This window comes from Copidosoma floridanum, unplaced genomic scaffold (assembly GCF_036245765.1).
Source record: "Copidosoma floridanum isolate Cflo_tuat_1 unplaced genomic scaffold, Cflo_Japanese_pri ptg000013l, whole genome shotgun sequence".
Taxonomy (NCBI): Eukaryota; Metazoa; Arthropoda; class Insecta; order Hymenoptera; family Encyrtidae; genus Copidosoma; species Copidosoma floridanum.
Window position 1 is genome coordinate 30,303,434 of NW_028321890.1, and position 14,887 is coordinate 30,318,320.

A 14,887-nucleotide genomic window follows, 5' to 3' on the forward strand; every position below is an offset into this window, starting at 1 on the left:
GGAGGCGTGCGCGAAATTACAAAGACGCAACAGATCGAGGTGCTTCGCGGAAGTTCCCAGGCCATGATCCGACTCGGGCCCACATATGCGTGTCGATGTTGATACGTGATGATGATGATGGTGATGGTTGATGGCTACCTATCATACGTGCATGTGTATACGCGCGTACAACAGTAGTGGATGAACCTACTGGGCTGTGTGTCTATGCTGGGCGGGCTCGTGTACGTATAGGTATGGAGGGGCAGGGGGCTGCAGCCGTAACCGCTGAAAATAAGAGGAACGAGCGGGAGGGATAAAAAAAAAGGACGACGAGGTCGATGTGAACGAGAACGAAATGCGCACGGGCACGTAAAGATCGGCCGTGGAAACTGGAAGAATCATCGCTGCAAAAATGTGGTAATCGTCGTTCGGGCACGTAAATGTTTGGACCTCTCTCTCTCTCTCTCTCTCTCTCTCTCTACTACCGATCTCCCTTATGTTGCCCTCTTACTTTTTTTTTATCTTTCGCAGGGAAGCGACACTTTTTTCCTGCGATGTCCATGTATATTGTCGGGCGCATGATTCTCGGGCGCAGTTACAATTTTCGCAATACGCGTTGCTCATGAAATCTGTTGGAAATCGGCGTTCAACAAACGCACAGGGATCGCACGATTCTTCAAACACGTAAGAGATTTACGTGTAAAAGAGATGGCTATCCATATGGGCCTGTTAACAGGAAGAAAAAGGAGCCGGGCAACGACAAGTGCGCAGGAGAAGAATCTCTGCCTCAATTGTATACCGATCGCGCGTTACGTTTGCCGCGGCTGCCGATCGCTCTGTGGGTAGTGGGCAGTAATATCACGCGTACATCTCCTCTGTGCACTTCTACATCGGGTACTTACACGCGAGAGGAGTACGAGGGGGGGGGAGGTCCAGTATTGGTCGATAGAATAAGAGAAGCTGTATCGGCAAAAGGGAGTACGTAAGGGAGGAAAGAGAGAAGTGGGTAGTTGCACGCGCCGCGCGAGTGTGGGAACATGGCAAAACAGGGAAAGAGAGAGATAGGGTCGGCAAACGGCGCGGGTAGCATTTAATCAGAGAGCCAAAGAGTCAGGGGCTACGGTGTACATTACACACGCGTATATGCGTATACGTACAAAAAGGGACGAGCAATGCAGTTATATATATGTATATGGTACACACGCAGTTGGATTTTAGTTTATATGCTTGGGTGGCTGCTGGAAATTGGCGCCAAATTAGTAAGGAGACGAGCCATGCGGCCACGGCAGCCCTGTACTTCGATGCCTTGGGCTGCGTGACGCGAGACATTAAAAGTAACCTCTGCTCTCTCTCCTCCGCCCATAACACACATACCCGCACCTTGTACGATTTTTACCTCCTTCCTCCCTGCACCGCCACCATACCTTATTCCTTGACCTGCTTCATCCCCCTCATCATCAAGTTTTTATATATGTGTGTGTGTGTGTGTGTGTATGTGCAGCCTCCTCGCAGTCCTCGCTCTCATCTCCACCTACCGATACTCACTTACCCCTCTCTTGCTTACTCTTGTGGAGCGTGTGGTATCTCCTTTACTCTTGGTCGCGCGCAACAGCAGCTTAGAATCCTCTTTCTTTTTTCCTCTCTCTCTCTCTCTCTCTCTCTCTCTCTGTCCGCATGTATGGGTGTAATCACGGTGCGCTGCAGAGCAAAAGGACCAGAGCTGAACAAGGAGGAGGAGGAGGAGGAAGGAAAAGGAGGTTCGCACAGTACCTACTGGCGAGCAATTGACGCTGCGCGACTCTCTGCGTGATCCTTTTTTCGAGAGGAGGGCGACCTTTGCTTACCTCCAATGGGATGGTAATTTCCCTCACTTAACCCCCGACACTCGCAGAAATTGTCTGAGCTCTGAAACATTCTTCTTCTTTTTTTTTTCACTCTTCTTTAATTTGCGGTCTCGGGCTATACAGGCTCTTCCCCCTTTTTGTTTCTACGGTGTCCTTTTTTTTTTTTTTTTTTTTTTTTTTTTTTTTTTTTTCTGTCGAACGAGAGCTTGAATTCTTTGCTTAGTCGGGTAATGCGATTTGGTTGAGTGTACGGACGCTGCATGAATAGGAAGATTAAGAAGGAATGAAAATCCATACAATTAATACATAATACAAAAATTTATACATTTTGTAACCCATCTCGCTCTCTTGATCGTATACTTTTACTTGTGTACTGGCGTTTATTCCCTTTAAACTAAATGTGTTTGAAATACGGTCACCAAATGTATGAAAATCACAAAAAATGTTGTTGCATTTTTATTGACCTGCAAGTGTATAAATGTACACTCACACCGCAAATGCAAATTCAAACTCCAACTGCTTGAAAGCTGCATCTGGTTTCTCGTGTACAAAATTCGTATGCATTGAGGAAATCACTCGGATGTTGGGCTCAATGCAACCCAAAACTACCCCACTCCTCCTACAAATAGTTACGTAGAGTCTTGGAAAGCATTAAATTATCTGTCCCATCTGTAATTTCTAAGCCAAAAATAGAAGAAAAAAAAACCCTCCAATCACGAGCTCGTATGCAGTTAATCCCTGCAATCATCAATCCCAGGCTCCAGTCTTTTTCCCTCCGTCTAGGTCAACGACCAAAATAGCCAATCTGCGCGCACACGTACTCAGACAGAGGCGACAGCCGCGATACAACAGCTGCACTTTGGATGCGGAATTACAGCTTCGAAATTATAGATGAGCCGAGGGAAACAGTAGGTATAGTAGACGAGGACACACGACGGCAGACAGCACATCGGTGGCCACGAAAAACGTTTAACTTCGCTAAACGTCGAATTATACCAAGCGCACACCACTTTATTGCCGTTTCTTCTTTCCTCCGCTCCTCTTTGAATTTTGGACATCGAAATAATGAACAGTCGTTGTCGGAGCTGTATTGCACTGGGATATCGTCACAATCAGAGTCACTACAATAAACATTCATAGTTTTATAACAAAAACGAAGTGCACTGTGGCGGACCTCCCGAACCTTCATAGGTAGTGAACATATACATTTGGTGCCATAGCCATATCCTTTTGTAACCTCCAATGCTAACACGTTGAGAGAATATCTTGAGGTATTGATAATTAAAAACATAAATATGCCAACCTACGCCCACGCACACCCTCATTACTACTTTATTTAATAAATTATAACTATTATTTTTTAGAACATTCCGAAATTCGTAGAGTTTATAACAATAATATGATTTTTCCAACATGAAAAAAAAAAAAAAAAAAAAAAAAAAATTAAAATCGTCGACTGAATCGAATTTTATTCTTTAGAAGTGATAAGTATTTCAAAATAGAAAAAAATCTAGATTTACCATAATCTATTAACTTAATCACTAAATATGACATGGTATACATATACGCTTATTTACCTAATATTTTCAAATTTTATCTAAATGCATTTGGTTGGAGGAAATTTTATAATAAATCAGATTTTCTGCCATAAAGAATACTTTACGAGTTCTTGAACATGGGTACATTCGGTACTTTATAATAATTATCTAATAAGTTATTTGTTACTATGTATTTGAATCCGCTTATTACGTAATACTAAAAATAAATATTGTAGTACCTTTTTCGAAGGGAAAAACTTAAATCCAAAATGCTGATGAAATTGTAATGAACATTTAATGTGATTCAAGTAGTGTTTTTCTATGAGTACTATACATATAAGCTCGAAATTAATATATATTAGATAAGAATAATCAGCGTCTTACATTACCAAAAATCAGCAGAAACCAAAACATTAAATAAATCTTTCATCAAGAATAACTTCATAATGAAAAATCATACATTATATATTATTAGCAAAAAGTTATTGTAGATTAACTACTGAATTCCTAGTAACGATAGTAATTACCCATTATTACAACATTTTGTGATTTTTCTATTTTTCCAAATCGATTTTCAGCAGTACACGAATAGTTACCACTGCCACTTTCTGAGAAATATCTGATGATCAATTTTTGATTATTGTCCACAACACCAAACTGCGGTTCCGATATTTTTAGTGGCACACCATCCTTAGACCACGTAATAACAGGTTTTGGCTTTCCATTAACGTAGCATGACAAGTAAACGGGGTTTTGAGCATCATATGATAACCGTCTAACTTCGGTATTATTCATATTAACATGAACAAAACTAGGTTTTTGTGGAACTGTAGATTAAAAATGTATCATTGTAAATTCAGTGATGAATAACGAGTGTACCAAATGAATGTTCCTATTAATACCTGTAATCTTGAGAAAGTACAATTTTTTGTTTCTATAAAAATAAGCACCCGTTGCTGCACAATAGTAAGTCTTTGCATCAGATAAACTTACATTATGGATCGACAGAACAGCGCGAAGAGTAAATGCAGTTTTTATTAAAGTAACACTTACTTTATCTGAAATTTAGTACAGAATGAATTAAGCAGAAATTTGGGTAAACTATCCAGCAAAATTTAAATACTCTATGTTTATAAAATAAATTAGGACCAACCAGAATTCATGATCATTTCATTGTTGCCATAAAACCATTCTACTGAAGAGAATTCACGTATCACACCAGCACATGTTAACATAACATCATCACCTTCAAATATTTCTTCCTTTAACTGAATTATTCCGAAAGAGACGTCAGCTAGTCCATCTTCAAAACAAATAAGCAGAAAAGTATACTAAAAAAAATCGGTATTTAACGAAAAATAAACACAAAATGATTGTTGAAATATAAATACCGGTAAGACGAATTTTTCGTGAGAACGAAACGGAATCATAACTATTGTGAGCTGAACAAATAATAGTCCCCTCTACATCTGGGTTAAATGTTACTGTAGATGTAGTTATGTTACTTTGCTCATCTGCTTTTTCATCCTGAAACAATTAAATAACTAATTAAGTTGTAGTTTTTTTGTTTCGTCGAAACGTTCATTAATAAAAAATAAGAATGTAAAATGAAAAAATTTTCAACTATATAGATAAAAAAACCTGTAGCTTCACAGATTGACAATCGCTTCTGAAATATTTAGGGCACTTTTTGTAAATCCACGTTACATTACACTTTGGATAACAATAGGATTCGCAAACAAACGTTAAACTCTCATTAAAAATGTAATAAGATTTTACGTTGGTGTTGTGGAATATAACTTGTGGCTTTGCTTAAAAAATATATTCATTATTTTAATGACTATCAAAAGATTAATAGTATTGTTAATATTAATAAGCATATAAGTATTGCATTAAAAAATACCATAAACTTCTTCGAGAGTAAAGTTTAAGTACTTTACTAAAATGGTATTATTAGCTTTAAGAGTGTAAGTTCCTTTATCTCTTTTCTGAATATATAAAATTGAAAGTTCAATTTTAGGATATGAGTTTAATATATTACTTCGAAAATTCGAAATGATTTCGCTGCCATTTCTATCAAGCCTGTAAAATTGAAATTTAATGTTAGTCTTATTACGAGAAATAAGATAAGGGTATTACGTTGCAATAACTTGTGCAAGATAAAAGTTACCATGTGAGCTTTGGTATTGGATAAGCATCAACGTAAGCTGTAAAAACAATCGAATCACCAATGACGCTTCTTTTTCTTTCATGATCAGACGTTAAATTGATGAATGGGATATTTGGATCTATTAAAATGACGTTAAGATAAATGTATGGTTTTGATATTTTAGAGGCAACAAAATATGGAAAAAAACATGCATTTTGAAACTCACCGTAAATGCGGACATAAATACTGTCACTTGTGGTTTCATTAAGTGAGGATTTTATTTCGCAAGTGTAATTGCCCTCATCATTATGAGTAACATTGTTCAGGATAAATTCAGATGTTACTAAATATGAATCTCGTTTTGTAATACTTTCGTTTTCTTCTTCAACAGGATCCAAAGTTTTGCCAGAAGTCTAATGATAGCAAGCAAAAAGTAGATAATGATCATATCAACAAAACATGAAAGATAACATAAAAAATAGTAGATAATTTAATGACTACATATACTTGTATTTACCAAATTTTGTGGATTTTTCCACCATATGCTGTAAAAGTTAACTTCTTTTCTAATTCGAAACTGGCATTTTATTATTAATTTTGAACCTTTAGTGACTTGTTTCGGTCCACCTATTTCTATGTTAAAATTACTTATACAAGCACCTTTTTCGTACAGACGAAAAATTATTTTTTGTGATGAATTATTTCGATTCACCTTACAAGTATACATTTGAAAAAATGAAACCCTTAAATGTGTCATAAGATAACCAACTTTGGGATCAAAACTTATGTTTCCACTGGGCTTGAGCATCTGGCATATGGATAACAGTGTTGCGTGAATTAGAAGTTCTTTTGTATCCATAATAATTTAATCGAGAATAGATTACCTTGTTCTTTATTTTAAGAGTCACTTGAAGGTTAGGGGATGTTGTACGGCACGGAATAATATGATAACCCATGCAACCAGCTGTTAAAATAGGATACTCATATCCCTCGTAACTTTGCACGAATGCACTTTTGTTGGCTATGTCAAAAAAGTTTGATGAATTATTGATACATTTTATTTGATTTAAAAAAAATTTTTTTTTTTAGAAAAAGTAAAAATTTTTTCCTACAATTAACGTAAACGTAAATACAACTGGCATTTGGCTCGTTGTAAGGATTATATACCCGCATTACTTTTATCTTGTTTTCATTAGCGCAACAATACCAGCCAGTATCACCGAAAACGGTTGATAATTTCTGAAACGTCCAACTGCCGTTTTGATTTTGGATAATACTGTGTTCAGATACTTTTATCTGTTGACCAGAAAACAATTTATGTTAACCATAATTTTCTAGATTTATGTTTCTATTACTTAAATAATTGTAAAATTATGAAATAATAAGACTTACATAACGAAGTGTATCGTTTACAGGATAGTAAAAATTAACATTTCTGACATTGGAGCAAGTAATTTTGAAAGTTTCTCCTTCGTTTATCTCTAATGTAGTCAAATTGGGGTGGATTTGGGGTTTATGTCCACTGCAACCTATGTTGTAGAAATAGAAAAATGTTAATGTTAGTAAATGCTATATGCCTGCTGTATTTTTAACACTTTACGTAAGAAATTATAAATTCTTATGAAGACACTTATAAAAATATGGCTGGTAACGTGGACTTATCGATTAAAAATTATACACGAACTAGTATGTGACGATGAGAATAAAAATTTGACGACGGAACCAATTAACATAATCTAAATGACCACGGAATATCGATTTCTGTAAAGATGGCTGGCAATAATTGAACCTAACACTTTGGCTTTAACAGATTAATTAATTGACCATACATCTCACTACAATGAAAACTAGTAGACATTTTTTTTCCATACGTTAAATACGTACCTAAAATGAATCCAAGTAAAGAAAGTAGGTTTAGCCACTGAATTACTGACATTATATCATGCCATTTTGTCTGCCTCATCTTTGCACGCTGCCGAAAGTCTTCAACTTGTTTTTAAGATAACTTTTCATAAACTAAAGTTTGAGAAATACGCAGGTCCGTGTAAACGTAGATAATTAGCAGTGTATAAGTTACTATCCACCAAAAACAAGGAATGTATGTTTTTAACGCATTATTCAAGAATATACTAGTAGCGCAGCTGAGTTCACTCTGTCTTAGGTAGTATAGATCTATAAACTGCCGTCCACTTTAAGTCACAAACTTATGATGTGCCTATTCGTGGCATCCCCACTACTCTATACGTTTCAACATTTTGTACTATATTGAAGAGGTCACTTTCAAGTGTAACTAATTGGGGTCATTTTCGTTCATTTCTAACGTAGTTAAGTTCGGATAAAGTTGGGGTTTATGTCCGCAGCAACCTAATGTGTGTAGAAATAGAAGAATATTTTTTCCAATGAATCTTACATACCTGCTCTTTTTTTAGCTCTTTACGTAAGATATCAGTCGCATAAAAAATTAAAACTTGATTTTGCATGAGCTCGTTTGAGACAATGAAATAAAGAAATTTGATGAAAATATCAATTAAAATATTCTTAATTGCCTGCAGGCTGATAGTGCGTATTAACGATTATTGTAAAGGCTGGGGCGTTGGCTGGCAACAATTAAAACTGCAACTTTAGCTCCAACAGGTAGAATAACTGATAAGAAATAACACTACCAAGTATACGAGTAGATATTTTTTTTCTTTTTATGAGTTATATACTTGGTTATGTACGTACCTAAAATTAGTTCAAGTAAAATAAGTAGTGTCCGCCACTGAATCACCGCCATTTTATTATGCCATTTTCTTCGATTCATCTTTGTGCGCTGCCAAGGGTCTTTAACTCGTTCTGATGACAACTTTTTGTATATTTAGAATCAGCGAAATATGCAAGTCAGCCTAAACGTAGACAATGAGTAGACTGTAAGCGATTACCCACCAAAAATCAGGAATGTAAGATTCATAAAGTTACTAGTAGCACAGCAGAGTTGAAACTTTCTTGGATAGTAAAGATCTATGAACTACCGCCGGATTTAAGTTACTCAAACTTATGCCGTCTCTGCTCATGGCATCTCCACTACTTTATATGATTATTCAAATATTAAAACTGTAGTGCTACTTATCAAACTATTTCATAAACGGGACAAATAAATTAAGATCTGAGATGGTTGCATACCGCAGGTGCTAGGTATGACTTTTGCGCTTTCATAACGTTAAATAACTTCGCTGTACTCTGAAACGGGAGTTACCCTCCTAAATATAAAATAACTTTAGATGAAGTGTCTAATAAATGTTTTCATCGTAAAAAAAAAAAAAAAATTAATAAATGTAGTGGTAACATGGATTTTTGCAGCTCATGCATTTTCTTATTTTCATCTTATGAGTGATTTTTATCATAATCTTAATGTAAACTGTTTTAATCCACACTTTATCTCATTTAGAAATGATGGAATACAATTGAATAAGTTTTATTCAATTTTAAAAAAAGTGTGATCGTGCTAGTATGTGTATTAAATACACGTGTTTTTGTAATCAGTCAAAAAAAAAAAAAAAAAAAAAACTGAAAGGACATGTTACTCATGTGTCGTAGCTATGATATTATTTGCTGCAATCGACAGAATAAATTAACTTTATTGATCTTAACTGTATTTTGCAAACAGACAAGATGCTGGTAAAAATCAGAGTTTGAAAAAAAAATTACTCAACTTCACGTTAAGGATGCAAGAATTTGTGAATGTCGAAGCGTCCGAGGCTGATATCATTTCATACGCAGTATGAGCAAGTAATTTGATAGGATATGAAAAGTTTCAACAAATAGTTCATTAAATTTGAAACTGTCGTCTGCTATTTTTTTCTGTGTTTCAGAGGTTTTCAGATTCCAAAAGTGAATACTATGTTAGAGACATTTGCTTCGACATCGGTGTATTCGCATTATCGTTTTGAGTAGGTGAAAAATAAAAGCTATGTCATACATGAGAATTAAGTTGTTCTGATAATGGTTGGAATTCAGTTATTTATTACGTTCACATACAATGGTTTCGCAAGATGTGGCAATGTGTTGACGTAGTCGTGCTGAGGTGATACATGTGTAAAGTTATCAGGAGATGCCATTTTAGACAAGTAATCATTTTTTTCTTCCAAATCATTTTCTTTGTTTATGTTCTCGTATGTATGGTACAATTGTAAAAACTTTACTTTGATGCCATCGTCGAGAAGTTTTCCAATACTTTTACTAAGGTCTGTGAATGATGGCCTTTGATTCGCATCAGCCTTCCAGCAGTGAAGCATAATATCGTAGCTAAAATAAAGTAATGAGCAAGTTTAAAAACAATTACAAAAAACAACTGTTTCTCTATTTCACTCACATGTCTTTGGTAGCATATTCAGGCTTTTCCATTCTATAACCGTCGATGAGTTTGTGATACATCTCCTCTTCATCCATTCTTGGGTATGGGATCTCAGCAAAAGTAAAAAATTCCCACAGTACTACACCAAAAGACCAGACATCTGATTTCGTTGAAAAAATTCGATATCTAATAGACTCTATGGCCATCCACCTCAGGGGCAACGGATCTTTGCTCTGTTTCTTGTAAATGTCATCTTGATATATCTTCTTCGCCAAACCAAAATCACAAATTTTGATGATATTATTATCTGCTAGTAAAATATTCCTCGCAGCCAAGTCGCAATGCAGAACCTGTGTTGTTGATTGATAAAGTAATTAGGTACGTGTGTGATAATGAATACAACTAATGCTTGAATATCCGTATATACCTTTCTTCGAACGAGGTACTCCATACCATGTGCCACCTGAAACGCCCATATTAAAAGATCCTGAGAGCAGAGAGGCTTGACATTCCTATTTGTATAGTCACCGTTGTAATTAGTGCGCCAGCCGGGTTGGATGTAGTCGCAGTTCATACTTATACCATTGTGCATTATTTGACCGCTGAAATTACAAGGATTAGTGTAATAGACACTGAATTTATTATTGTTATGTAATTGACTATTTCCGAAGGCAACGTTAGAATTATTATTATAACGGTAGTACGTAAGGAATGACTTTATCTACTCTAAGACTTTATTTTTATTTCCTAGAAGGAGTCCAAAATGTTGGTCATGAATTTAGATTTTTAGTTTCTATATACAAATTGGATGCCTGCTTCCAATATATATGTATATATATATATATATCTTTTATTCTACAAAAACAGAAAAAATTCGAGGTTTTTCTAAAACTCGACTCGCTCAAGAACAACTGCTGAAATAACTCAATTAAAATGTGGTAAGCTTACACAGTGTGGATGCAAAGTGAGAACTGATCAAGTTTTGATAAAAATAAGAAATTTTAACCTTTTTAATCCTTTCTTAACGAATAAATTTGTTCTACCATTAGTCACATGGATTGGATTAATGAGGTTTTCTTGATAATGCCGTAAATAACTCTCTAGATTTCCAAATCTACAAAACTCGACAATAACTAAAAGGTTACCTAAAACATTAAATAGTTAAATAAAACAAGAATTACTGTTTTGATTTGAATAACTATTACATCATTACCGCTGGCAATATTTTTTGTGCAGGCACCAAGGAGATTTACAACATTTGGGTGTTGTCCAAGATGACTCATTATTTTTAATTCTCTTGCCAGAGCATAAATATACGTTGATTCAGCATTTTGTCGGACCATTTTTACAGCTACAGTAGTAGAAGACTCGTTGGGACAAATCCCATAAGCTTCTGCCTTGTATACAACTCCAAAAGCTCCACGTCCTAACTGTTTTTCTTTATCAAAAAAAAATTCACTAGTTTTATATAAATCAGTCATATTAATTGTTGTTAATGTTTATTATACTAATTGCACATCAAATTGGTTTTAGAATCAGACTAAATTTTCGTACCAAACTGTAATTTTTCTCTGGAAAACTCCCATTTTTTGTCGTACGGAAGAAGTTCTGCTTGATCGTCCAGAGTTAGTTCTGAGCTTATTGAATTAACTGCTCCATCCTCAAAGTTTGTAAGTCCAGTGTGAGACAACTTTTCTGTGACCATCTGTTAATTATCATTAGTAAAATTGTATGTAAAATAATCATAAAGTTTAATTTTCATCTAATAAGTTATGGTTTAAACAATTACCATCTTATGTTGTATTTTCAGGTAAAAGTAAAATGAAAAAAAAATAATAATTATAATTAACCAAACTGTTATTCCAATCCAAAACAAAGTCTTGTCGAGCCCTAAAAATTAAAATCAACCATATTATTAACATTCTTGTGTACAAATTCATGATCTATTATGTAAAATTGTAAAAGCATAATGTCATAAATTGACTAAATTACCGAAAAAAATTATTTTTCAAAGATTTTTCTGTTTCCAAAGCGATTTTTGGTAAAGTCATGAATATTTTCTACCACCACCTTCTTACAGATATCGTACAATTTATTATTTACTGTTATTCACAAGACTACACTATTCTCTTAACAATCTTATAAGAGTATTATTTGTTAACCACGTAGTACAAAGTTTTGACATTCTTAGATTTTTGAACAGTATTTGCCAACCAAGTCAAAATTATATTATTTGCATTAACGTCAATAAAGCTAGGTTTTATAACGTATTTTTATCCTATAATAACTTTAAATCATACGTCTTACGAATGAATGTTCTTATTTACAACCTTCAACCTTAAGATAATATCTCGTTTGTTTTTATAAGAACAAGTAATGCTGTACAATAATAATTTTTTTTTGGCTTGCTAGACTTACGTTATGTATTAACGGAACAGCGCAAAGGGTAAATGTAATCTTTTTACGAGTGACGCTTACTTTGTCTCAAACTAAATACAAATTTGAAAAAAAACAATATTGGCCAACTAAGGAATGAAAATTACTTCATTAAAATACTTCTTTTTTTGTCTATACAAAATTAAAACCAACAAAAAAAAAGATTTTTAATCAATCTTTTATCTAAAATTATTTTTTTATGACGATATTTTCTACATTATGCTACAGACTAGAGTAGAAACATCAATCCTGTTATAAATGTCAATTGATTTTGCATTGTTAAAGATTTGAAAAAAAAATATTATCGACCAATATAAAAAATTATATAAGTACATGTTGCAAAGTCAAGGGAAAAAGTATAGTTTTTATTTATTTGAATATAAAATCGAGCTTTTACTGCAAGAATTAAAAAGATCATGATTTACTTTGCCTAGAAATATTGTTATTGCGGTAAAGAAAGTACATTGTTTTCATATTTATAACAAAGAGTTTTCATTGATGTACTAAGCTATGCACTTATTAAACTAAACGAACATATTTTTAGGTTCGACAGTCATTACCTATTATGACAACTTTTTGTGATTTTTCTATTTTTCCAAATTGATTTTCAGCAGTACACGAATAGTTTCCGCTGCCACTTTCTGAGAAATATCTGATGATCAATTTTTGATTATTGTCCACAACACCAAACTGCGGTTCCGATATTTTTAGTGGCACACCATCCTTAGACCACGTAATAACAGGTTTTGGCTTTCCATTAACGTAGCATGACAAGTAAACGGGGTTTTGAGCATCATATGATAACCGTCTAACTTCGGTATTATTCATATTGACATGAATAAAGCTAGGTTTTTGTGGAACTGCAGATTAAAAATGTATCATTGTAAATTTAGTGATACATAACGAGTGTACCAAATGAATGTTCCCATTATTACCTGTAATCTTGGGAAAGTACAATTTTTTGTTTCTATACAAATAAGTACCCGTTGCTGCACAATAGTAAGTCTTTGCATCAGATAAACTTACATTATGGATCGACAGAACAGCGCGAAGAGTAAATGCAGTTTTTATTAAAGTAGCACTTACTTTATCTGAAATTTAGTACAGAATGAATTAAGTAGAAATTTTGGTAAACTATCCAGCAAAATTTAAATACTCTATGTTTATAAAATAAATTAGGACCAACCAGAATTCATGATCATTTCATTGTTGCCATAAAACCATTTTACTGAAGAGAATTCACGTATCACACCAGCACATGTTAACATAACGTCATCACCTTCAAATATTTCTTCCTTTGGCTGAATTATTCCGAAAGAGACGTCAGCTAGTCCATCTTCAAAACAAATAAGCAGAAAAGTATAATAAAAGAATCGGTTTTTAACGAAAAATTAACACAAAATAATTGTTAAAATATAATTACCGGTAAGAAAAATTTTTTGTGAGAACGAAACGGAATCATAACTATTGTGAGCTGAACAAATAATCGTGCCCTTTACATCTGGATTAAATGTTACTGCAGATGTAGTTATGTTACTTTGCTCATCTGCTTTTTTATCCTAAAACAATTGAACAACTAATTAAGTTGTAGTTCTTTTGTTTCGTCGAAACGTTCGTTTATAAAAATATTCATGTAAAATGAAAAACTTTTCTATGACGATAAAACAACCTGTAGCTTAACAGATTGACAACTACTTTCAAAATATCCAGGACACTTGTTGTAAATCCACGATATATTACACTTTGGATAACAATAGGATTCGCAAACAAACGTTAAACTCTCATTAAAAATGTAATAAGATTTTACGTTGGTGTTGTGGAATATAACTTGTGGCTTTGCTTAAAAAATATATTCATTATTTTAATGACTATCAAAAGAATAATAGTTTTGTTAATTTTAGAAAACATATAAGTATTGCATTAAAAAATACCATAAACTTCTTCGAGAGTAAAGTTTAAGTACTTTACTAAAATGGTATTATTAGCTTTAAGAGTGTAAGTTCCTTTATCTCTTTTCTTAATCGATACAATCGAAAGTTGAATTTTACGATAAGAGTTTAATATATTACTTCGAAAATTCGAAATGATTTCGCTGCCATTACGATCAAGCCTGTAAAATACAAATTTGATGTTACACTCACTATCAGCTATCGGATTACAGTATAATGATACGGTAGGTTTTGCAAGACAAATAGTCACCATGTAAGCTTTGGCAATGGATATGCATCCACGTGAGCCGTAAAAACTACTGTGCCCCCGATGATGCCACTTTTTTTTTCATCATCAGACGTCATATTAATGAACGAGGTATTTGGATCTGTAAAATTTATGTTGTGATAAATGTACGTGTATGATATTTTCAAAGCAAAATAGAAGTATCCAAATTACACACGTTTTTATTAAATTTAAAAATTTACTTACCGTAAATTTGAACATAAATACTGTCACTTTGAGTTTTATTGAATGATGTCTTTATTTCGCAAGTATAATTGCCCTCATCATTTTGCGTAACATTGTTTAGAATAAATACGGACGTTACTAAATAGGAATAACTATCTAAAATATGTTCATACTCTTCTTCAACAGGATCCAAAATTTTCGCGGAAGT

The 14,887-nt window shown here is 33.8% G+C and overlaps 2 protein-coding genes and 1 long non-coding RNA gene across 3 annotated transcripts; all 3 read right to left on the reverse strand.

The window, feature by feature from the left end:
* Positions 1-5,550: 5,550 nt before the first annotated feature.
* Positions 5,551-6,121, reverse strand: LOC149375003 (uncharacterized). The gene is made up of 3 exons (XR_016292975.1): positions 6,028-6,121; positions 5,737-5,923; positions 5,551-5,649 (listed from the first exon to the last, which is right to left on the reverse strand). It is a non-coding gene; the product is annotated as an uncharacterized LOC149375003 (long non-coding RNA).
* A 356-nt stretch (positions 6,122-6,477) lies between these two features.
* LOC149375004 (uncharacterized) lies at positions 6,478-7,497 on the reverse strand. The gene is made up of 4 exons (XM_089590803.1): positions 7,395-7,497; positions 6,903-7,039; positions 6,651-6,806; positions 6,478-6,531 (listed from the first exon to the last, which is right to left on the reverse strand). Exons 1-4 carry the CDS (start codon positions 7,471-7,473, stop codon positions 6,478-6,480), a joined length of 426 nt encoding a protein of 141 aa, XP_089446929.1. The 5' UTR covers positions 7,474-7,497.
* A 2,005-nt stretch (positions 7,498-9,502) lies between these two features.
* LOC149375005 (vascular endothelial growth factor receptor 1-like) lies at positions 9,503-13,547 on the reverse strand. Its single transcript, XM_089590804.1, has 10 exons — positions 13,466-13,547; positions 13,215-13,370; positions 12,840-13,139; positions 11,633-11,733; positions 11,398-11,548; positions 11,057-11,281; positions 10,850-10,988; positions 10,271-10,418; positions 9,862-10,193; positions 9,503-9,794 (listed from the first exon to the last, which is right to left on the reverse strand). Exons 1-10 carry the CDS (start codon positions 13,545-13,547, stop codon positions 9,503-9,505), a joined length of 1,926 nt encoding a protein of 641 aa, XP_089446930.1.
* Between the last annotated feature and the right edge of the window lie 1,340 nt (positions 13,548-14,887).